The 24,468-nt window shown below is 35.3% G+C and overlaps 1 protein-coding gene across 7 annotated transcripts in view; it reads right to left on the bottom strand.

Moving 5' to 3' along the window:
- Window positions 1-24,468, bottom strand: part of EXOC6 (exocyst complex component 6) — a 196,873-nt gene that overhangs the window by 107,921 nt on the left and 64,484 nt on the right. For all 7 annotated transcript variants that reach the window (XR_004346133.1, XM_032607832.1, XM_032607837.1 and 4 more), the window contains exons 9-14: window positions 23,955-24,038; window positions 13,298-13,344; window positions 13,054-13,174; window positions 11,589-11,660; window positions 6,621-6,718; window positions 2,516-2,621 (exon numbers count right to left, since the gene is read on the bottom strand). Coding sequence is in view for 6 of the 7 variants with exons in the window: in XM_032607832.1 (XP_032463723.1) it covers window positions 2,516-2,621; window positions 6,621-6,718; window positions 11,589-11,660; window positions 13,054-13,174; window positions 13,298-13,344; window positions 23,955-24,038 (528 nt within the window). In the remaining variant the exon portion in view is untranslated. The remainder of the gene's footprint in view (window positions 1-2,515; window positions 2,622-6,620; window positions 6,719-11,588; window positions 11,661-13,053; window positions 13,175-13,297; window positions 13,345-23,954; window positions 24,039-24,468) is intronic.

Genomic DNA, 24,468 nt, shown 5'->3' with positions numbered 1-24,468 from the left:
GGATTGGTACAAGTGTGTGTGTTTCTGTGTGCATGCACGCATATGGGCAATCAGGTGTATTTCCAGAATACTCTACGTGCTGGTCTATTTCCTTTCTCTAGCCTGTCTTTTGTTCAGACATCTTGACTCCAAAAATAGACATTCTTACTTCAGGAAAAAATCTACAGGTGGCTATTGCCTTCATACACCTCTTACTTAACCAAGATAAACTTTTTTTTTTAAATAAATTTATTTATTTTATTTTTGGCTGCGTTCAGTCTTCGTTGCTGCGTGTAGGCTTTCTCTACTTGCAGTGAGCAGGGGTTGTTACTCTTAGTTGCGGTGCGTGGGCTTCTTATTGCGGTGGCTTCTCTTGTTACAGAGCACAGGCTCCCAGTGTGTGGGCTTCAGTAGTTGCGGCGCATGGGCTCAGTAGTTGTGGATCGTGGGCTCTAGAGCGCAGGCTCAGTAGTTGTGGTGCATGGGCTTAGTTGCTCCACGGCATGTGGGACCTTCCCAGACCAGGGATCAAACCCGTGTCCCCTGCATTGGCAAGCGGATTCTTAACCACTGCGCCACCAGGGAAGTCCCCAAGATAAACTTTTTTTTTTTTTTTTTTTTAAACATCTTTATTGGGGTATAATTGCTTTACAATGGTGTGTTAGTTTCTGCTTTATAACAAAGTGAATCAGCTATACATATACACATGTTCCCATATGTCTTCCCTCTTGCGTCTCCCTCCCTCCCACTCACCCCATCCCACCCTTCCAGGCTGTCACAAAGCACCGAGCTAATATCCCTGTGCCTTGCGGCTGCTTCCCCCCAGCTATCTACCTTACTACGTTTGTTAGTGTGTATATGTCCATGACTCTCTCTCGCCCTGTCAAAACTCACCCCTCCCCCTCACCATACCCTCAAGTCCGTTCTCCAGTAGGTCTGCGTCTTTATTCCTATCTTACCCCTAGGTTCTTCATGACATTTTTTTCCCTTAAATTCCATATATATGTGTTAGCATACGGTATTTGTCTTTTTCTTTCTGACTTACTTCACTCTGTATGACAGACTCTAGGTCTATCCATCTCATTACAAATAGCTCAATTTCATTTCTTTTTAAGGCTGAGTAATATTCCATTGTGTATATGTGCCACATCTTCTTTATCCATTCATCCGATGATGGGCGCTTAGGTTGTTTCCATGTCCTGGCTATTGTAAATAGAGCTGCAATGAACATTTTGGTACATGACTCTTTTTGAATTTTGGTTTTCTCAGGGTATATGCCAAGTAGTGGGATTGCTGGGTCATATGGTAATTCTATCTGTAGTTTTTTAAGGAACCTCCATACTGTTCTCCACAGTGGCTGAACCAATTCACATTCCCACCAGCAGTGCAAGAGTGTCCCCTTTTCTCCACACCCTCTCCAGCATTTATTGTTTCTAGATTTTTTGATGATGGCCATTCTGACTGGTGTGAGATGATATCTCATTGTAGTTTTGATTTGCATTTCTCTAATGATTAATGATGTTGAGCATTCTTTCATGTGTTTGTTGGCATTCTGTATATCTTCTTTGGAGAAATGTCTATTTAGGTCTTCTGCCCATTTTTGGATGGGGTTGTTTGTTTTTTTGTTATTGAGCTGCATGAGCTGCTTGTAAATTTTGGAGATTAATCCTTTGTCAGTTGCTTCATTTGCAAATGTTTTCTCCCATTCTGAGGGTTGTCTTTTGGTCTTGTTTATGGTTTCCTTTGCTGTGCAAAAGCTTTGAAGTTTCATTAGGTCCCATTTGTTTATTTTTGTTTTTATTTCCATTACTCTAGGAGGTGGGTCAGAAAGGATCTTGCTGTGATTTATGTCATAGAGTGTTCTTCCTATGTTTTCTTCTAAGAGTTGGATAGTTTCTGGCCTTACATTTAGGTCTTTAATCCATTTTGAGCTTATTTTTGTGTATGGTGTTAGGGAGTGATCTAATCTCATACTTTTACATGTACCTGTCCAGTTTTCCCAGCACCATTTATTGAAGAGGCTGTCCTTTCTCCACTGTACATTCCTGCCTCCTTTATCAAAGATAAGGTGTCCATATGTGCGTGGGTTTCCCAAGATAAACTTTTTATACAAATATATTTCTAGAAAAAAAGCCACAAAATAAGATCTTCCACAGTGATGGAAATTTCAAAGAAATTCTCTCTTTCCTGACAATATTCTCTTCTTCCTATAATCTACTCAACATTTAGTATATCTAATTTGGAATCCACCCAATGATAGTAACACCTGCCCTGGGAATCCACCTAATATTTGGGACAAGGGCTCCTAGTAGCCCCAAGAAAGTCCTTTCTTAACCTCACCAAAACAGTAGTAGTAGTAGTAACATAATCTTTACAAGTTAACAAAACATAATTAATTTTCTCAAATAACACAACAATAACAACAAAGGCCTCAAAAGAAGCTATTCTCACTTACAATATCAGATTAATATAATGTAGCAATAAAAATGATTAATTTATTTTTAAGAAAATTCTTGAATTAAATACTAGCTTGTACCTTTTCAACGTCTGGATCTTGAAAGGGAAATTTACTGATGACTGTTTTATATTCTTCTTCATTAACAATAGGGATGGGACTATAATTATCTTCTTCAAAAATGTCCCTGTTAAGAAAGAAGACAGAATTGAAATTTAATATAAGAAAACGTATCAATAGAGTGCTATAGGACAATACTTTTAAAAAACCCCAACTATTACAAAATCATTTTTTGTGTGTCAGTTAAAGTTCTAAACAGGAAAACAGTGCCTAATCACTCAGAATTCTGAAATTCAATAGCAAATAAGTCTGTCCCTCAAAATTAATGTGCAATCTCTTCTTTCCACTTGTTTATTTTACATCCTCTCAGCACTTTAATTTTTATTTTCTAGTCTAGAACAATTCTCAACATGATATAGTCTGAATGAACTCATTACAACTAAAAATGAGGTGAAGAGTATCCCAGTCACACTTCTTGATAGGAATAACTCTCAAGTTGTATGTTTTTTGTCTTTTCTTTCCAACTAGACCATAAGCTCCTTGAAGATAAAAACAATGTCTTCCATTTGTTTGTCTCTCATAATGTTGTACTTAGTAAGTCAGACACATTTACTACTCACCAAATAGGCAAAGTCATATGACTAGTTTTAGCCATTGGACTGTGAATACAAGTTACATGTGTTGCTTTAAGTCTAAAGCATTTATGAACTAACTGTGCGATCCTTAGTCCCACAGTGATAGGGGAGACCACCATGTTGAGAAAGTAGAATAACAGATGTCAAAAGCTCAAATCTTGGACTACTAGACCCACTATGGCCTTCTGTGCAAGTGAGAAATAAAATGCCAGTGTTCATCCAATGAGATTTTGGGCATTTTTGTTATCGTAGCATAACTCAGCCTGTCCTAATATACCTGCTGTCCAATCAACTTCCTTTTAATCAATAATTCAGTTTGATTTTTATGTACTGAGCACCTATTATGTGCTAGTCTGGGCTAACTCTGATGAAAACTCCCTACCCTCATGAAAATAAAAGCAAGATCACTGTTCTCAAGCCTAACATGAGAGATAGATATGCAAACAAATTATAATGTTTATAATGATGTGTTATACGTACAATAAAAGAGGCACAAGTTTCAGAAATGGGACAAAGGAGGAAGTGATTAACTTTATCAGAGTCAGTGGGGGACATCTCATGAAAAGTTTTACAGAGAAGCTACGGGCTCTGTACGGTCTTCAAAGATGAAAAGAAACACTTCTAATGAGATTATGGGAGAACAGCATTTCAGAAAGATGGAACATAACATGCAAAAACATAAGGGGAGAAAAAAGTATGAGTGTGGGGAGGGGTTGAGTAAAACCACAAGTAGTGCAGTACTACTGGAGTATAAAGTATTCAAGGGACATGGTTTAAAATGAGCCTGGGCAGATAGACAAACTGAGGCACCCAGATTTTATCCTGTAGGCAGTGGAATACCATAGTAGGTTTTAGGCAGAGGAATGTCATAGGAAGACTTTCACAGAGTGGAGGAAAAACTAGGAAAAGGACAATAATGAACAGAGAAAGGCCAGTTAGAAAGACTGAATAATCCAAATAAAAAGTGACGAGAATTTGAATTAAAGCTGTATTTGTGTAGGAAGAGAGGAAGTGGCAGAAACAAGAGTTTTTAAGAAGTAAAATACATGGGATTTAGAAACTCAATGAGGATTATGAGGGAAAGTATTATATAATCCTGATGAATCCGTGGTTTCTAGACAGGGCAAATGGACAAATGATGTATACCTTACCTCATCAGAGACATTTGCTGAGGTAAGGAACATAAGAGAAGGATACGGTTTGGGCAGTGGATGATGAATACCTAATTGATAAATGGCTCTGGCATCTTAATGAGAGGCTGGAAATAAAGTCATATGCTTGTAAATCACTGAGGTGCACAAGGTAGTTAAAATACGACTCTGTTTGGAGCTAGGCAATCAAGAATATAAATAAAACACTAGTGCTCTCAATATAGGTGGAGAGAACCACACATGGATAAACAAAGTATGACAGTAGTCAGATCATAAATTCTATCATGGATGTCATCAAGTTTTAATTATTCAGTACTGATAACTTACTTTTTCCCCATTTAATTGTTAGGTTGTCAATTCACTACTTGTACAGTCTTTGAAGATACAGATCAAGGACAAAAAATGCTTAAAATCTGCTACTTCTTAAAAATCTAAGCAAAAAGCATGACCTAGAACAGTACTGAAAGCAGAAGTCAAAATATATTTCGTAATTACAATTGACATGCTATCATTTGCTCTCATCCATGATGATAATGGAGGATAATGTTAATCCTATCTCTTTTTGAAGGAACCCACTAGCTTTTCAGAGAGAAAACAATACCTCACAGTTTCCCCAATCTTGAGGAACAATCTCACTACTAGAAGTCTTAAGATAGATAAGAGAGAATAGCTGGTTCAATACAAATCTATCAGCAACTGTAAAAACTTAAACACTCTTCTGAAAAGGGTAAGTTAATAACAGAAATCCTATAAGTAAAGATTTTTATATACAAATATATATAAATAAAGATATATTATATCACATTAGATCATGGCATATATATTACCATCCCTATCAATAAGCACTACCTCTATTTCTAAAATACTAAATATCAAAAATTGTTAATATTTATACATGACTCATCTAAGACTATCAATTATTCATTTGGGACAACATCCTGACAAGATCACTCCTATGGAATGTTAATACAAAAAGCTTAAATAAGGATTGATTTAGTTCATCTTAATAGAAGTGTATAACCTTGTAAACCACTTCGGTATTTTAAAAGATTTCTATCACAGTATTCAGAGGGTCAGCCCTCCATAGGTTTTGAAAACTGATGGGGTAAATGCCAAGCTAGTGTTAAATCATTTAACATATTTTCTATTTTAATAACATCAACTATTATTGCCACATTGTTTCTATCATATTTTGGCTAACCTAGATGTAAGCTCTCAAGATTGACTTTTTGTTGAAACAGAAAAAAAGAAAGGAAGGGAGAAAGGCAGAAAGGGAGAGAGAAAAGTTTTTAGAATTTAAAAAGGAGGGAGTTGATATTTCTTTTCATGGCAATACAAAATTATATAGTTATTAAAATACTTTGTGCCCTGAAGGCAAGTGGTTAAAGCGAAAATAATTGTCCTAATTAGATACTTTAAGATTTTTAATTTAACAATTATGTTGTTTGTAAAAATAGCACTTTCCCCAAACAAAATTTATAAGCCATAAATTTTTGTCTCTAGTACTAAATACCATTGAATATTTACAGCCTCATATCTAATCATTTACTGGGGAAAAAAACTACAGAGATTAGGACTAAAAGTAGAACAATTAAAAATTGATTATAAGTGGTATAGTCACTGTGGAAAGCAGTATGGAGGTCTTCAAAATATTTAACATATATTAACCATACAATCCAGCAATTCCACTTCTGGGTATATGCCCAAAAGAATTGAAAACAGGGACCCAAACAGATAACTGTTCACCAAGGTTCATAGTGGCACCATCCACAATTGCTAAAAGGTGAAAACAACCCAAATATCCGTAAGTGGATGAATGGATAAATAAAATGTGATATACATAATGAAATATTATTTAGCCTTAAAAAGGAATGAAATTTTGACACATACAATATGGATGAAGCTTGAAGACATTATGCTAAGTGAAATAATCCAGATACACAAAAAACAGACAAATCCAGACACAAAAACCAAACACTGTATGATTCTACTTATATGAAGTACCTAGAGTAGTCGAATTCATAGAGACAAAGCAGAATGGTGATTGCCAGGGACTAGAAGAAGAGAATGGGGGTTACTGTTTAATTGGTACAGAGTTTCAGCTTAGGAAGATAAAAAAGTTCTGGAGATGGATAGTGGTGATGGTTGCAACAATGTGAATATACTTAATGCCACTGAACTGTACATTCATAAAAGGTTAAAATTGTAAGTTTTATGTTATATATATTTTACCACAATAAAAAATATTATAAGCATTTTTTATTGCTAAATGCAAAAACCAATTACTTTAGCATCTGACAAACTTTTTCATTACATTAAGGCACCATGGCTTAGACTAACCTGAAAACTCCAGCCCATTTTTTAAGCAGTGTTTCATTGTATTGATCTCTTATTTCAAATAAAAGGTCAAAAAGTCGGTTCACTGGAAAACCATAACCCTAAAACACACACAAAAAAGCAGATAAACAAGTAAAATATATAAAGATAATCATTTTTTAAAGTTCAGAATACTAGAGAACTGTTTGAAGTGATCACTGTATCACATTGTATGCCATCCTAACAGTATGAAAAAAAGATATCCTTTTGACTTTCTACTAAGTTGTACTAGGTAAAAAAGAGTCTAGAAAGAGTTTTATGAACTGGAATAATTTTTCTATTTCTTCTCTCTCTTTTTTGTCTGGATTACATTGTTAACCTTAAAAAGTATTAGAGGGGCTTCCCTGGTGGCGCAGTGGTTGAGAGTCCGCCTGCCGATGCAGGAGACACGGGTTCGTGCCCTGGTCCGGGAGGATCCCACATGCCGCGGAGCGGCTGGGCCCGTGAGCCATGGCCGCTGGGCCTGCGCGTCCAGAGACTGTGCTCCGCAACGGAAGAGGCCACAACAGTGAGGGGCCCGTGTACCGCAAAAAAAAAAAAAGTATTAGAAGTCAGAATTGGAGGAAAAGTTCAAGATTAGTGATCTATACATCTGTGTCTTGGGAAGTTGCCTCTAAATAAGATACAAGAAGAAAAGAGAATACATTCTGTCCAAAACATGATGGTTTCCTTTTGTACCTTCAATTTAACACTGACTTTGTTGTACAGGGAAAAGTTATCAAACGTAACACTCCAAAACTTTATTCCTTTGCAACTCCAAATCCATTTGAAATGCTACCCATATCAGGACCTAACATTTCTGCTCGCCTCAAAGTTGTCCCTATTCCCCTTCAAGGCTTACGTCTTCATCTTTGGTCTTGATCCTATCTCCTCCTGCAGGAACTGCTCCATGGATTATCTACTCTGCTGTGTCTTTAACTTCCACTAGCTCCTTTCTCTTCACTAAATAAACATGCTAAATTGCCTCCCATCTTTAAACCAAGAACAACTAAAGAAAACAAAAAAGCCTTCCCTCAGTTTCCTGTGTCACTCCTTCCATAGCCAAACCTACTACAATCTAACTCTCTCATTCCTATTCCTTTATTGAAACTGCTCTTAGCAATGTCACAGAGAATCTCCTGAATATAAAATTCCATGATCTCTCACTCCATCTTACCTCTGTTTCTTGAAACTCTTCTGTTTTGAATTCTGTAACACCACTCTCTCTCCTTGTTCTCCTTTTATCTATGAGTATCCTTCTGGATTCCTTTTTTCTTCTATCTCTATCCTTCAATCTTTTCTTCTAGCTCTCTAGGGCAATTTCAAGTTGATTGACTTCAAACACTACTTACTCTGATTATTCTCAATCTGTATCTCTAGCTAGACCTCTATAAATTCTAAATATTTAATTCCAACAGCAATTAGACAGCTCTAGTCAGTCTGCCAACAGGAACATTAACTTATCTCTTCCCTTTCAGACTAAACCACGTGTTCTTCCTATTTCCTATCCCTGTTAATAGTTCTATCATCAATCCAATTTATCAAGAAAGAAACCTGAAAGTCATATAAATGCCCTCAAAACAAACACATCTAATCAGTCATCAAATTCTTTTGATTTTACCTCCTTTACAAATCTCATTCAAACCTATCATTCTTCTCTAGCATTTAGTATCACTGTTTTACTTCAGGTCCTTAACATCTCTTGCCTAGACCACTGTAAGAGCTTCCTAAACTGAAATTCCAACCATCCTGTCTCTTTCAACTCAATCTATTGCCCAACTCTTAAAATTATCATCTGAAAGTGCACATCTGATCACGCCACTTCCCTATAGGAAGCTTACTAAAGCCTCACAAGACATGCCACAATCTGGCTCAAACTACCTTATCAGTTTCATTACCACTCTCTGCCCTTCTTTGCTTACACTCAAACACTACAGTTTCTAACACCATTAAGCTGCTCAGCCAGTCTCATGCTCACCATACCATACCTCTACCTGTAATTAACACATGCTATTTTGTCTGCCATTAATGCCTCTTCCTTCATATCTACTTGCTGAACTCATATTTCCTTCAGAATCCAGCGCACATTTCAACTTTCTGTGTAGCCTTTCCCAACTCCTGGAATCAAAGTTATCATTCTATCTTCTATGAGCCCAAAGCTCTTTAACATATTACTAAATTAGTATGTCTTATTATACATCTTATTTGTTTACAACTAAAGTGTGAATTTCTTGAAGCCAAGAACATTTATGTCCCTACTGTTCTACTGATTTTTATATCTATCATTGTATATATCATCTAGCTGCTGGCACATAGTGGGTGCTCAAAAAAATGTTAATGAACGAATCAATAAATGCTTGCTTTTTATTTGCTTAATAGGCAGTAAGCAGAACTATGAACATGCTGGTGTTTTTTATTTTTAATTTATTGTTTAGTCAGCTTTGTTTTAAATGGTGAAATAATTACATTTTTAAAAGAAAAAAAAAAAATTCCTTAAGTTGGCAAAGTGCCAATTTTAAAAGCTAAATATTGTGCAATTTTCTTTAATTAGTTAAAGGTTAATTAGAAAAGACCCTCCGCAGGATTCCCCTGGTGGTCCAGTGGTAAGAATCTGCCTTCCAATGCAGGGGATGTGGGTTCGATCCCTGATTGGGGAACTAAGATCCCACATGCCACAGGGCAACTAAGCCGGCACGTTCTCAAGCCTGCGTGCCACAACTAGAGAGCCCGCATGCAGCAACTACTGAGACCGCATGCCACAACTAGAGAGCCCACGTGCTGCAACTACTGAGCCCACATGCTCTGGAGCCCGTACACAACTAGAGAGCCCTCGTGCTGCAACTACTGAGCCTGCGTGCCACAACTAGACAGAAGCCTGCACGCCACAACGAAAGATCCTGCATGCCACAACAAAGATCCCATGTGCCGCAACTAAGGCCAGACACAGCCAAATAAATAAATAAATAAATAATTTTTTTAAAAAGAGAAGACCTTCCTCAATTCTTCAATTATTAAGTGTAACTTGAAAGGCCAGTATTTATTAATTCAGTGTGAGATTTACCTAATAATCAGCCTGTCAGTATTCAGTGAAATGAAAATACTGCAGGATTTCTGAATAAATAAGAAGAACTGGTTCGTTTTCCTTAACTTTATTTCAAAGTAGTAGGATGAGAAAGGTATATTTACAAGGGTTTATGCACCCATCACTGTTGCTTTTTTAATGCTTCTATTATTTGAATGTTGTCTATTACTCCTTGATTCTCTGCAGAGTTCCTTGGAAACACATCAAATACTCAGTCTACAACTGAATCTACAGTTGTACTCAAAGTGCCAACTCAAGAACAGTTTGTATGGTTTTTAAAAAAGAGGTAAGGAGCTTGCACCAGAATATAAATCAATGCTGATACTGATATCAAGAAAGTCTTGTTACCAAAAAAAAAAAAAGCCAACTGAGCTAAATTTTGTACTTAGTGACATAGTTGATTTACATTCTGACAAAAGTTTCTTTTCATTATGGATCCATAACAAACGATTTGTAGAGCTGTGATCTCTGGACCATATTTTGAGTAGCAATGCTTTAAGTCATTAAGGATAGCAAAGGTCCCTCAAGTTACTTAGACATAGGCCCCAGATATTAAGGCAGTCTTTAATAAAACTTCCTAAGTTTTCTTACAGAGAGATCAGTATTACAGGTACATTAGTCACAAAATTTATGAAAGCAAAAAAACCCCAAATTATTTTGGTATTACAGTATAAGCCATACAAGCTAATAAAGATGTAAGGTAATAAAATAATTTACTAAGGAGCTTGTGGTATCTTCTCCTTAGGTTTAAGAATAAAACAGATAACTATTATTCTAGGATGGAAAGACTCCTGTGATTAAAGCCAACAATTTAGCATTTGCCAAAGCATTTTTTATGAAGCTATAGATCTAAAAGATTCTCTAAGGGGAAAAAAGATTTACATGTCAAATATGTTGGGAAAATGCTGCATAATCACCTTCCTTTTGGAAACGTATGGTGTAAATTTGCTCTGAGATAGGCTTTTAGTGGAAAAATCTGTTTTGCTTCACTCAGCATTTTCTAAACATTTTTGACCACAGAACTTTTTAAGTAACATCTATTATCACACTTCGGAAAATGCTGGTCTATATTTCACAAAAAAGTTATTCCAATCATAAAAATCCCATAAATATAAGCATGAAAAACAAATGCAATCAATTCTTTATTATCTGTGATCAAGGAGGAGGGACAAGTTTAAAACTTTGATACTGAAAACCACAAAGACATTGAGTTTTAAGATAATTCAGTTTTAACCTTATTTTAAAAAGAAAAACAAAATCCAAAATGCAAAGAAGTAAAGTGATTTGCTCACAGTCACAGTACACCTGAAATTAGGAAGAAAATAAGTACACACAGCTTTCAAACTAGTATGTGTTTTCATATACAGTATCACATTTAAAACTCAAAACAATTCTGAAAACTAGTAATTAACAAACTCATTTTCACAAATGAGGATCTAAAGTTTAGAAAAGTTGTAGACATACAATTAGTCAATAGCAAAGGTTGAATATAAACTCCGGGTCTTTGTGATTCCACAGCTCATGTTCATTATCCTCAGGCAGAACTTTAATCTTCTAATTTCTAGTTCAGGGTTCTTTCCACTACACCGTGTATTTTTTTTTTAATTGCAAAAATATTGTATCTACTCTAACAGAATGACCAATATTTTAAAAGATGGTAATATTCCCTGAGCTCTGTCCAAGCTTCATAATCAGGAAGGAGGTGGTATTAAAAGTCCTGAGTAATAGGAGAATATCAATACATAAGTAAACATTTGATTACTACTAATTTACTACCATTAAGCCACAATAAAATAAATGAGTGTGGTCTATGTTTTGAATAGCTTTAAGTGCTCAAATAGCCATTAATTGAATATTAGATTATCACCCACCTGCAAAGTATCTGCAAATATTACAATGAGATTCTTCAGTTCCAGAACAAGATCAGGATCAGTGCAATAAGACTGTGAGAATGAAGGGTAAGTGGGGGTGGAAACACAAACAAACAAACACACACCAGAGTCATTTGGTTAAAAACTAAGAAATAAAACTTAAAAATTTCTCCCTTAATTTGCCTGATTTACAATAAATTTGAAGTCTTGGTTATTAGATCCACAGCTGGCTTCCTCTATTCATGAAAAATTTCGTAGGGAAAGATCATAACATGACATAACTAAAGTATTTGTATTATATGAAAAGAAATTTTTCTGAAATTTGTACACACTAAACTTTGGTCAAAGCAATGATGCTTATATTTCTAAAAGTCTTTAAATTTTAAGGAACTAGTTATTTCAAATTGAAAAAATGGTTTATATATAGACCATATATTTCTACTTTTCAATTATTTATTCTATTATAAAAGAGATACAATCAATATATTTCTCCAATATAAGAAATGACAATTTAAGTATTTTGTTAGTAATGCACCAAAGAAAAATAATTAATTTCAAAGAGATAGTGAAATTCATTCTTGTTCCCTTAATAGCATGTCATAAGATTTTAAATGTGATATGTTGCATTTAATATATTATGATCTCATACGTGATGCCATGGAATTAATAGGAAGCACACTATCATATTACATATTCATAGCTGGCCTGAATATAAACCATGATAAAATGTATTGTTCTTTATTATAATATGTTAGAAAAAGTTGTAGTTCATTGGACAAACACTGTATCCAGAATCTATGTCCCTGATAAATAAAAATATACTTATAATCTAAATATCACTTAAACTAATAATCTTCCTGCAAAATACTTTCAATCTCTACTCTCAATAATAAAATTTTAAATAATAGATTATAAAACTTTAAGTTTGGGGAAATTTCACTGAAGGTAAACTCCCAAAATTGTCTTAAGAAAAAGTCCGCACTAAAAAATTATTAATTTCAATAGTCTTTATAACACACCTAAATGAGTTCAAATTCTGAGAACTGCATATTTTTAAGAAATTTATAACTGTATTACTGCAAACAAATTATAAACATCGAAGAACAAGTTCTACTGAGTTTTAATGGTGGAGTTTACTTTGGAAACAAAGAATCTGGACTGATAATTAAAAACCCTTTCTTCATGGTGCTTTTCAGTGATCTAATGAAGAGGTCAGTTGAGACTAATGAGACCAGCTTAATTCTTCATCTTCTATAATGCTGGACTAAAAGTGTCTTCAGAAGCCCCACTCAGTTGCAATATTACCAGACAAACAAAGGCCTGTCATTACTACTTCCAAATCTGAGCAATTACCAAAAAAAAATGCAGAACTGATGGAGGTATAGTTTCCTTCTGACATTATGCATTTCAGAAGTTCTAGAAGTAACTGAATTAAAAATTTAGTAACATAAATTGTCTGACTTACTGAATGAGCTCTAAGGACAGCAATTATCTTTGAGAGGGCCATGTTCCAAAGTTCATCAGTGTATGCCCTGGTTACTAATCCTTGGGTCACATGTAAAATGTGATCTTCCACCACAAAGAACCTAAGAACAGTAATTACCAAAATAACATGAGTTAAAAAAAAATTAAAACCTAAATAGGAGATCATTAGTTCTGACACATAACAAAATATCAAAATAATACTTATTGCCATATTAGATACATACCCTACAATTTGAGTGAAATATCTTCTATAGCCATCAACTGTTTCATGCTTTAAATGAAAAATAAAAATCAATTTAAAACAATAAATATCAGTAACATAAAAGTAAGTTCTAAATCAGTGCAACATTTATTAACAAATATTTATTGAGAGTCTACTATATGCTGCATACATTTATAAGGCACCAAGGATACACTGGTAAATAACAAGAAGTCCTTACCCCTCATGGAACTTGCATTCAAAAGGAAATGAACAATAAACAAATTAAAAAGTCAGTATGATTTCAGAACCTCCTTCTCAGCAGGCTAGTTCAAGCTACCATCATCTCTCACTTGGACAATTACATCATTCTCCTACCTAGTCTTCCAAGCTTTCAGGCTTGATCCCTACAGTCTATTCTCCAGACAGCTGCCAGAATGATAGTTTTTCAAACAGTAATCAAATAATTATATCATTTGCTAAAAACCCTCCAATGACTTTTCCTGTGATTCACAATAAAAGTCAAATTCCTTTAAAATGGTCTACGATTTCCCACTGTTTATAATTTTAACAATAGGTATACAGGAAAATATTTGATCATTTGAATTTCATAAAAGTGTACTACATGAAATATAACAATTAAGTTCAAATATTATATTTTATATATTTCATAAAAGTGATCAAAAATTTCAAACATCTGGATTTTTTCAGGAGGGGACTGTTATTACTTTTTGGCTTAAAAATACTATGATCAGAGAATACAGTCTCCATGACACAAATGTTTGATATTTCTTGATACCTGCTTTATAACACAGTATGTAGTCACATTTTATGTTCCATGTGTACTTAAAAAAATGTTTCTACAGGTGTTGAAACAGAATTCCTTTTTTTTTTTTTTGGCTGCACTGTGTGGCTTTTGGGATCTCAGTTCCCCGACCAGGGACTGAACCTGGGCCCATGGCAGTGAAAGCGCTGAGTCTTAACCACTGGACCCTCAAGGAATTCCCAAACAGAATTCTATACAGTTTATTAGATAAGCCTATTAAGCATGTTCTGTATTCTTACTAATATTCTGTCTACTGGCTGATAAGATACTGAAGCATCCACTATGCTTATGGATGTTTTTATTTATCCGTTAAGCTGTGGCAATTTTGCTTTAAATATTTTGAGTCAATGTTATCAAGTACTTATAGATTTAAATCACCATTTTTATCAACTCTAAGACATAAATTTTTTTTATTATTCTAGCTTTTTAAAATTATATGTAAGTAGAGAAGCAAGAAGAACAGAAGCAAGAAGGACAGAAGCAAGGAGACAGCAGAAGCAAGAAGAATTACAATCCTGCAGCCTGTGGAACAAAAACCACATTCGCAGAAAGACAAGATGAAAAGGCAGAGGGCTATGTACCAGATGAAGGAACAAGATAAAACCCCAGAAAAACAACTAAATGAAGTGGAGATAGGCAACCTTCCAGAAAAAGAATTCAGAATAATGATAGTTAAGATGATCCAGGACCTTGGAAAAAGAATGGAGGCAAAGATCGAGAAGATGCAAAAAATGTTTAACAAAGACCCAGAAGAATTAAAGGACAAACAAACAGAGATGAACAATACAATAACTGAAATGAAAAATACACTAGAAGGAATCAATAGCAGAATAACTGAGGCAGAAGAACGGATAAGTGACCTGGAAGACAGAATGGTGGAATTTGCTGCTGTGGAACAGAATAAAGAAAAATGAATGAAAAGAAATGAAGACAGCCTAAGAGACCTCTGGGACAACATTAAATGCAACAACATTCACATTATAGGGGTCCCAGAAGGAAAAGAGAGAGAGAAAGAACCTGAAAAAATATTTGAAGAGATTATAGTCGAAAACTTCCCTAACATGGGAAAGGAAATAGTCACCCAAGTCCAGGAAGCGCAGACAGTCCCATACAGAATAAACCCAAGGAGAAACACGCCGAGACACATAGTAATCAAACTGGCAAAAATTAAAGACAAAGAAAAATTATTGAAAGCATCAAGAGAAAAACAACAAATAACATACAAGGGAACTCCCATACGGTTAACAGCTGATTTCTCAGCAGAAACTCTACAAGCCAGAAGGGAGTGGCATGATATACTTAAAGTGATGAAAGGGAAGAACCTACAACCAAGATTACTCTACCTGGCAAGGATCTCATTCAGATTCGATGGAGAAATCAAAAGCTTTACAGACAAGCAAAAGCTAAGAGAATTCAGCACCACCAAACCAGCTCTATAACAAATGCTAAAGGAATTCTCTAAGTGGGAAACACAAGCGAAGAAAAGGACCTACAAAAACAAACCCAAAACAATTAAGAAAATGGTACTAGGAACATACATATCAATAATTACCCTAAACATGAAAGGATTAAATGCTCCAACCAAAAGACACAGGCTTGGTGAATGGATACAAAAACAAGACCCATATATAGGGTGTCTACAAGAGACCCACTTCAGACCTAGGGACACATACAGACTGAAAGTGAGGGGATGGAAAAAGATATTCCATGCAAATGGAAATCAAAAGAAAGCTGGAGTAGCAATACTCATATCAGATAAAATAGACTTTAAAATAAAGAATGTTACAAGAGACAAGGAAGGACAGTACATAATGATCAAGGGATCAATCCAAGAAGAAGAGATAACAATTATAAATATATATGCACCCAACACAGGAGCACCTCAATACATAAGGCAACTGCTAACAGCTATAAAAGAGGAAATTGACAGTAACACAATAATAGTGGGGGACTTTAACACCTCACTTACACCAATGGACAGCTCATCCAAAATGAAAATAAATAAGGAAACAGAAGCTTTAAATGACACAATAGACCAGATAGATTTAATTGATATTTATATAGGACATTCCATCCAAAAACAGCAGATTATACTTTCTTCTCAAGTACACACAGAATATTCTCCAGGATAGGTCACATCTTGGGTCACAAATCAAGCCTCAGTAAATTTAAGAAAATTGAAATCATACCAAGCATCTTTTCTGACCACAACGCTATAAGATTAGAAATCAATTACAGGGGAAAAAAAACATAAAAAACACAAACACATGGAGGTTAAACAATACGTTACTAAATAACCAAGAGATCACTGAAGAAATCAAAAAGGAAATGAAAAAATACCTAAAGACAAATGACAATGAAAACACGACGATCCAAAACCTATGGGATGCAGCAAAAGCAGTTCTAAGAGGGAAGTTTATAGCTATACAAGCCTACCTCAAGAACCAAGAAAAAGCTCAAATAAACAATCTAAACTTACACCTAAAGGAACTAGAGAAAGAAGAACAAACAAAACCCAAAGTTAGCAGAAGGAAAGAAATCATAAAGAGCAGAGCAGAAATAAATGCAATAGAAACAAAGAAAACAATAGTAAAGATCAATAAAACTAAAAGCTGGTTCTTTGAGAAGATAAACCAAACTGATAAACCATCAGCCAGACTCATCAAGAAAAAGAGGGAGAGGACTCAAATTAATAAAATTAGAAATGAAAGAGAAGTTACAACAGACACCACAGAAATACAAAGCATCCTAAGAGACTACAACAGGCAACTCTATGCCAATAAAATGGACAACCTGGAAGAAATGGACAAATTCTTAGAAAGGTATAACTTTCCAAGACTGAACCAGGAAGAAATAGAAAATATGAACAGACCAATCACAAGTAATGAAATTGAAACTGTGATTAAAAATCTTCCAACTGGGCTTCCCTGGTGGCGCAGGGGTTGAGAGTTTGCCTGCCGATGCACGGGACACGGGTTCGTGCCCTGGTCCAGGGGGATCCCACGTGCCGTGGAGTGGCTGGGCCCGTAAGCCATGGCCGCTGAGCCTGCGCGTCTGGAGCCTGTGCTCCACAACAGGAGAGGCCACGACAGTGAGAGGCCTGCGTACCGCAAAAAAAAATCTTCTAACAAACAAAAGTCCAGGACCAGATGGCTTCACAGGTGAATTCTATCAAACATTTAGAGAAGAGCTAACACCCATCCTTCTCAAACTCTTCCAAAAATTGCAGATGAAGGAACACTCCCAAATTCATTCCATGAGGCCCCCATCACCCTGATACCAAAACTAGACAAAGATACTACAAAAAAAGAAAATTACAGACCAATATCACTGATGAATACACATGCAAAAATCCTCAACAAAATACTAGCAAACAGAATCCAACAACACATTAAAAGGATCATATACCATGACCAAGTGGGATTTATCCCAGGGATGCAAGGATTCTTCCATATATGCAAATCAATCAGTGTGATACACCATATTAACAAACTGAAGAATAAAAACCATACTATCATCTCAATAGATGCAGAAAAAGCTTTTGACAAAATTCAACACCTATTTATGATAAAAACTCTCCAGAAAGTGGGCATAGAGGGAACCTACCTCAACATAATAAAGGCCATATACAACAAACCCACAGCAAACATCATTCTCAATGATGAAAAACTGAAAGCATTTCCTCTAAGATCAGGAACAAGACAAGGATGTCCACTCTCACCACTATTATTCAACATAGTTTTGGAAGTCCTAGCCACAGCAATCAGAGAAGAAAAAGAAATAAGAGGAATACAAATTGGAAAAGAAGAAGTAAAACTGTCACTGTTTGCAGAGGACATGATACTATATATAGAGAATCCTTAAAATGCCACCAGAAAACTACTAGAGCTAATCAATGAACTTGGTAAAGTTGCAGGATACAAAATTAATGCACAGAAATTTCTTGCTTTCCTATACACTAATGAAGAAAAATCCGAAAGAGAAATTAAGGAAACTCTCCCATTTACCATTGCAACAAAAAGAATAAAATACCAGGGAATAAACCTACCTAGGGAGACAAAAGACCTGTATGCAGAAAACTATAAGACACTGATGAAAGAAATTAAAGATGATACCAACAGATGAAGAGATACACCATGTTCTTGGATTGGAAGAATCAATATTGTGAAAATGACTATACTACCCAAAGCAATCTACAGATTCAATGCAATCCCTATCAAATTACCAATGGCAGTCTTTATAGAACTAGAACAAAAAATTCTTAAAATTTGTATAGAGACACAAAAGACCCCAAATAGCCAAAGCAGTGTTGAGGGAAAAAAACGGAGCTGGAGGAATCAGACGCCCTGACTTCAGACTATACTACAAAGCTACAATAATCAAGACAATATGGTACTGGCACAAAAACAGAAATATAAATCAATGGAACAAGACAGAAAGCCCAGAGATAAACCCATGGACCTATGGTCAACTAATCTATGACCAAGGAGGCAAGGATATACAATGGAGAAAAGACAGTCTCTTCAATAAGTGGTGCTGGGAAAACCTGACAGCTACATGTAAAAGAATGAAATTAGAACACTTCCTAACACCATACAGAAAAATAAACTCAAAATGGATTAGAGACCTAAATGTAAGTCCAGACACTGTAAAACTCTTAGAGGAAAACATAGGAAGAACACTCTTTGACATAAATCACAGCAAGATCTCTTTTGATCCACCTCCTAGAGTAATGGAAATAAAAACAAAAATAAACAAATGGGACCTAATGAAACTTCAAAGCTTTTGCACAGCAAAGGAAACCATAAACAAGATGAAAATACAACCCTCAGAATGGGAGAGAATATTCGCAAATGAATCAATGGACAGAGGATTAATCTCCAAAATATATAAGCAGCTCATGCAGCTCAATATTAAAAAAACAAACAACTCAATCCAAAAATGGGCAGAAGACCTAAATAGACATTTCTCCAAAGAAGACATACAGATGGCCAAGAAGCACATGAAAAGCTGCTCAATATCACTAATTATTAGAGAAATGCAAATCAAAAGCACAATTAGGTATCACCTCACACCAGTTAGAATAGGCATCATCAGAAATTCTACAAACAACAAATGCTGGAGAGGGTGTGGAGGAAAGGGAACCCTCTTGCACTGTTGGTGGGAAGGTAAATTGATACAGCCACTATGGAGAACAGTATGGAGGTTCCTTAAAAAACTAAAAATAGAATTACCATATGACCCAGCAATCCCACTACTGGGCATATACCTAGAGAAAACTGTAATTGAAAAAGACACATGCACCCCAATGTTCATTGCTGCACTACTTACAGTAGCCAGTTCATGGAAGCAACCTAAATGCCCATCGACAGACAAATGGGTAAAGAAGATGTGGTACATATATACAATGGAATATTACTCAGACATAAAAAGGAATGAAATTGGGTCATTTGTAGAGACGTGGATGGATCTAGAGACTGTCATACAGAGTGAAGTAAGTCAGAAAAACAAATATCGTATATTAACACATATATGTGGAACCTAGAAAAATGGTACAGATGAACTGGTTTGCAGAGCAGAAATTGACACACAGATGTAGAGAAAAAATAAAAATTATATTTAAGTATATATTGTTTCTATTCTTTTAGTGGTTACAGAAATTACATTATGCATACTTAAGTAATCAAACTCTAAAATTAATCAATAATTTTACTCTTTTCTGGACAATTCCAAAAGTGTAGAACAGTTTCACTTCATTAACTTCCATCTCACTCTAATGTTTATGTTATTGTTACTGTGCATTTCAACTCTATCTTGTTTTAATGTCCATAATATTTTATTAATATTATTTTCTACAGTCAACACAGATTTGTCCACATATTTATACTTTCCTTGCTATTCATTCATTCTAGCATCTCATATCTTCCATTTGGCATCACTTTCCTTTTGACTGCAGTATATCCTTTCTTTAGTAAGGGTGTCTTGGTAACAAACTCTCCTCTTCTTTGCCTGAAAATGTCTATCTTTGCCCTTGTTCCGCTGAATACAGAATCCCAGGAAGACAGTTATTTTCCTTCAGCACTGAAAATATTCCACTGTCTTGTTTATTTGAAAATAATCTCTTCTCTCTGGGTATTTCTGAGGTCTTCTCTTTATCTTTGCTTTTAAAGTCAAATTTACTGAGGCATAATTTACATAAAGCAAAATTAAAACGCTTTTTACATACAGAGTCCGATGAGTTTTGATGAACGTAGACATTTGTGTCACCACAACCAAAATCAAGATATAGAATATTTCCATCTCATAAAAAGTTCCCTTTATGCCCCTCTATAGTGAATCACTCTGCCCAACCCTAGCCCGTTGTCACAGATCCCATTCTATCCCATAGTTTTGCCTTTTCAAAAATGTCATGTAACACAAATCGTACTATACATAACTTTGCTGTATCTGAATTTTTTCACCTAGAATAGTGTTTTTAAGATTTATCCATGTCACTTCATGTATCAGTTCCTTTTCTACTGCTGAGTAGTATTCCATTACGTTGAGGTACAACTTTTTTTTTTTTTTTTTGGTATGCAGGCCTCTCACTGTTGTGGCCTCTCCCGTTGCGGAGCACAGGCTCCAGACGTGCAGGCTCAGTGGCCATGGCTCACGGGCCTAGCTGCTCCATGGCATGTGGGATCTTCCCGGACCGGGTCACAAACCCGTGTCCCCTGCATTGGCAGGCGGACTCTCAACCACTGCGCCACCAGGGAAGCCCGAGATACAACAATCTGTTTGTCTATTCACTAGCTCACAGACATTTGAGATGTTTCCAGTTTCTGCCATTTATGAATAAAGCTACTATAAACATTCACATATGAGCTACTATGTGGATAAATTTTGATCTCTCACAGGTAAAAACCTAGAAGTGCTGGGTCATATGGCAAGTGTATGCTTAACATTATAACAAACTGTCAAACTATTTTCCAAAGTGGCAGTACAATATTTATACCTATCAGAAGTTTATGAGAGTTCTACCTGCTCCAAATCCTCACCAGCACTTGCTATTATCGATCTTTTTAATTTTAGCCATTCTAGTAGGTATGTAGAAGTGTCTCATTGTGGTTTTAATTTGCATTTCCCTGATGAAAAATGATATTTAACATCTTTTCATGTGCTTACTTGCCATCTGTGTATCTTTGGTAAAATGTCTATTTGAATCTTTTTAGTCTGTCTTTAGTTAGTTATACAAGTTCTTTATATATTCTGGATACAAGCCTTTTGTTAGACATGAGTTTTGCAAATGTTCTCTCCATCTATGTCTTGTCTTTTCATTTTCTTGATACTGCCTTTTGAAGGGTAGAAGTTTTCCATTTTGATGTTCAATCTATCAATTTCTTTCTTTTATGGTTCATGCTTTATGTATGTCACCCAAGAAAATACTGCCTAACCCAAAGTCACAAAGATTTTAACCTTTGTTTTTTCTAAAAGTTTTACAATTTTGGCTCTTATATTTGGGTCCATGATCCATTTCTTGAAATGTTGAATGAGGTAAGCATCAACATTCATTTTTTTGCACATGGATAATTTCATTCTCTTGTAGTAAAAAGACACACTGTACAATTTCAAGTTTTTTAATATTTATTGAGATTTATTTTATTACCCAGAATATGATCTATCTTGGTGAAACTTCCAGGTACACTTGGAAAAGCACGTGTATTCTGCTGCTTTGGGTGAATTATTCGATAAATGTCAATTAGTTCACTTAGCTCATAATGTTTTTCAGGTCTTCTATTTTCTCTTTATCTTTGGTGTTCTACATTTTCATTTTAAGTTCTCTAAAAATGTACTTCTTTTTATTTAACCTACTTGGATTCCTTGGACTTGACTGTAGGTTTCTGTTTCTCATCTGTCTTAGTAAGTTCTCAGGTATTACCTCAAATATTCCTCTGTCCCTCTTGTTCTATCCTCTCTTTCTAAAACTGCAACTAAATATGTTAGACCTCTCTGTATCTCCTCTATCTTTCTTCTATATTTTTATTCTTTTGTCACTCTATGATGTAGTCTAGCAATTTCTTCAGATCAACTAAGAGAATTCATCAACCTGTTCACAAAATTTTTCATGTTGGCTAGTATATCTTTTTTTTTATTTTTTATTTTTTTGTGGTACGCGGGCCTCTCACTGCTGTGGCCTCTCCCATTGAGGAGAACAGGCTCCGGACGCGCAGACTCAGCGGCCATGGCTCACAGGCCCAGCCGCTCCGTGGCATGTGGGATCTTCCTGGACCGGGGCACAAACCCGTGTCCCCTGCATCGGCAGGCGGACTCTCAACCACTGCGCCACCAGGGAAGCCCTGGCTAATATATCTTTAATTACTAGGTATTCTACTTGATTTTTTTTCCACATTTTTTTGGTAATTCCTTTAGAGTTTCTTGTTGCCTAATGATATCAGCAAGCTTGCCTTTTATTTCTTTAAATATAATAGTGTTATTTTATATTCTATGCCTAATAACTCAAACATTGAAAGTCTTTTACAATTGATTTCTGTTGTCAATATTTCTAATGATTCTCACTTGTTTGATAGCTAATTCTGAGTATGAGTTGCTAATTTTCCTTGAAACCTCAACTATGGATATCCTTTAATTTGGTATGAAGGTTCGGAGAAGAACTGCATTTGCTTCTACTAGGCACCTGGAGACAATATCAAAATGGAACCACTTTAAATTTTCAGCTTGAGATTTTTTTCATTATCCAAGTAGAATGAATTTGGATTGCAAACACATTTGAGGAACTGCTTGTCATGAATTCTCAGAGATTTTTTTCTCTTTGTTCACTCAGCACTAGGATTTGGGATAGGCAATTTTCTTTAGTGTATTTGGCAGAGGACCAGAGAGTTTTTGCTAGATGGTTTTATCTCTAGGTCATACTAATAATGGGCTATAATTCTTTGGAGTCTCAGCCTTACAAAGGAGACAGTCTCTTATCACCCACTTTGGGTGACTCTATGCTTAGCCCCCTGTACCCCTATGTCCTCAAAACTTATGCTTTCCCATTCAGCCCATGCCCCTAGGATAAAAGCTACATTCAGTTCTTCATTATGCCTGTCTGAATTTCTTTCCTCATTTAGGTTTTCCTGTTTTGTTTTTCTTATATTTAGGTGTACTGAGGTATAAGTTACATGAACAAAACTCTTTTTCATGTGCTGTTTCTATGTGTTTTCACAAATACATCTAGTCACATACCTATCACCGTAACCAACATATAGAACAGTTCCATATTGACTTAGTTTGCTTTTTTTTTTACATTATGGATTATTTTATTTCAATTTTTCCTTATTTTTCTACAGTGAATACATCACAATTTTATAACCAAAAAAATACATATATTCTTGAGAATGACTAATAAAAATCCCACAAACAAAGCCCTTTCAGATTACTTATTTCGTCTTTGTCAGGACTATACTTTCCTACCTGATCCTCAGTACATTTAAAAAGAATTTAAGATTTTAAAAAATGTTTTATCCAGCACCTTTAGTTGTTTTTGCAGTAGAACAATTAATCAAGATACACAGCCTACCACATCATCAGAAACTAATTATCACTCCCTGACATTTTATATATTTACTTATTTATCTTTTTATGTATTCATTGTCTTATTTATTCACTTACAGTCTATCTTCCCTAATAGAATGTAAGTTCATGAGAGAAGGGACTTAGCCATAGCCATTTTGTTCACTGCTGTAACCTTCACACCTAAACCAATGATTGGAAATGGTAGGTATTCAATAAATATTTGTAGTTGAATGCATGCCTTGAAGAAATTAAAGAGGATAAAAACTTCAACATAACCAATTCAAAATTTTCACATACTTACCATATTTGACTGGGGTTGCAATACCAGTCTTGCCTGTTTCTTTCTTTGTTTTCGGTAATAATTTTCAAATGTTTCCTCATCACCCTAAAATAAAATCAGAAGAGTAATGAAAAACACACATACACAAACACACTGCTAAACAGAAAACCTTACCCCGTAAGAGTCAATTTTCAGTTTTTAACAACTGGATTTAAATGCGGAATGGTATTTCATATTGAATACCAAGAACAAGTTCTGGCATTATGGTTCATAGATAGTAACCTTGTTTGGTATCATGACAATTAAGAAGACTAAAGGTAAGTTCAAATAATTTGACTGTTGCCCAACTTGTCACTTAGCCTTTATACATTTTTGACTGACGAAAGAAAATATCGCTGTCAGTGAGGGAAATTAAGAAAATTAGTTGGCAAGCCTCAACTTCTGAACATGTTGTACAAGAACTAAGAAAATCTGACCACAGGACAAAATATACTATTTCTAACATGGTTTACTATTAATCTGCACAGGAAGAGAA

The sequence above is a fragment of the Phocoena sinus genome, chromosome 16 (genome assembly GCF_008692025.1).
Source record: "Phocoena sinus isolate mPhoSin1 chromosome 16, mPhoSin1.pri, whole genome shotgun sequence".
Classification (NCBI taxonomy): domain Eukaryota; kingdom Metazoa; phylum Chordata; class Mammalia; order Artiodactyla; family Phocoenidae; genus Phocoena; species Phocoena sinus.
Note: the sequence above shows the minus strand (reverse complement) of the source record. Positions and strands in the feature narration are given on the sequence as shown.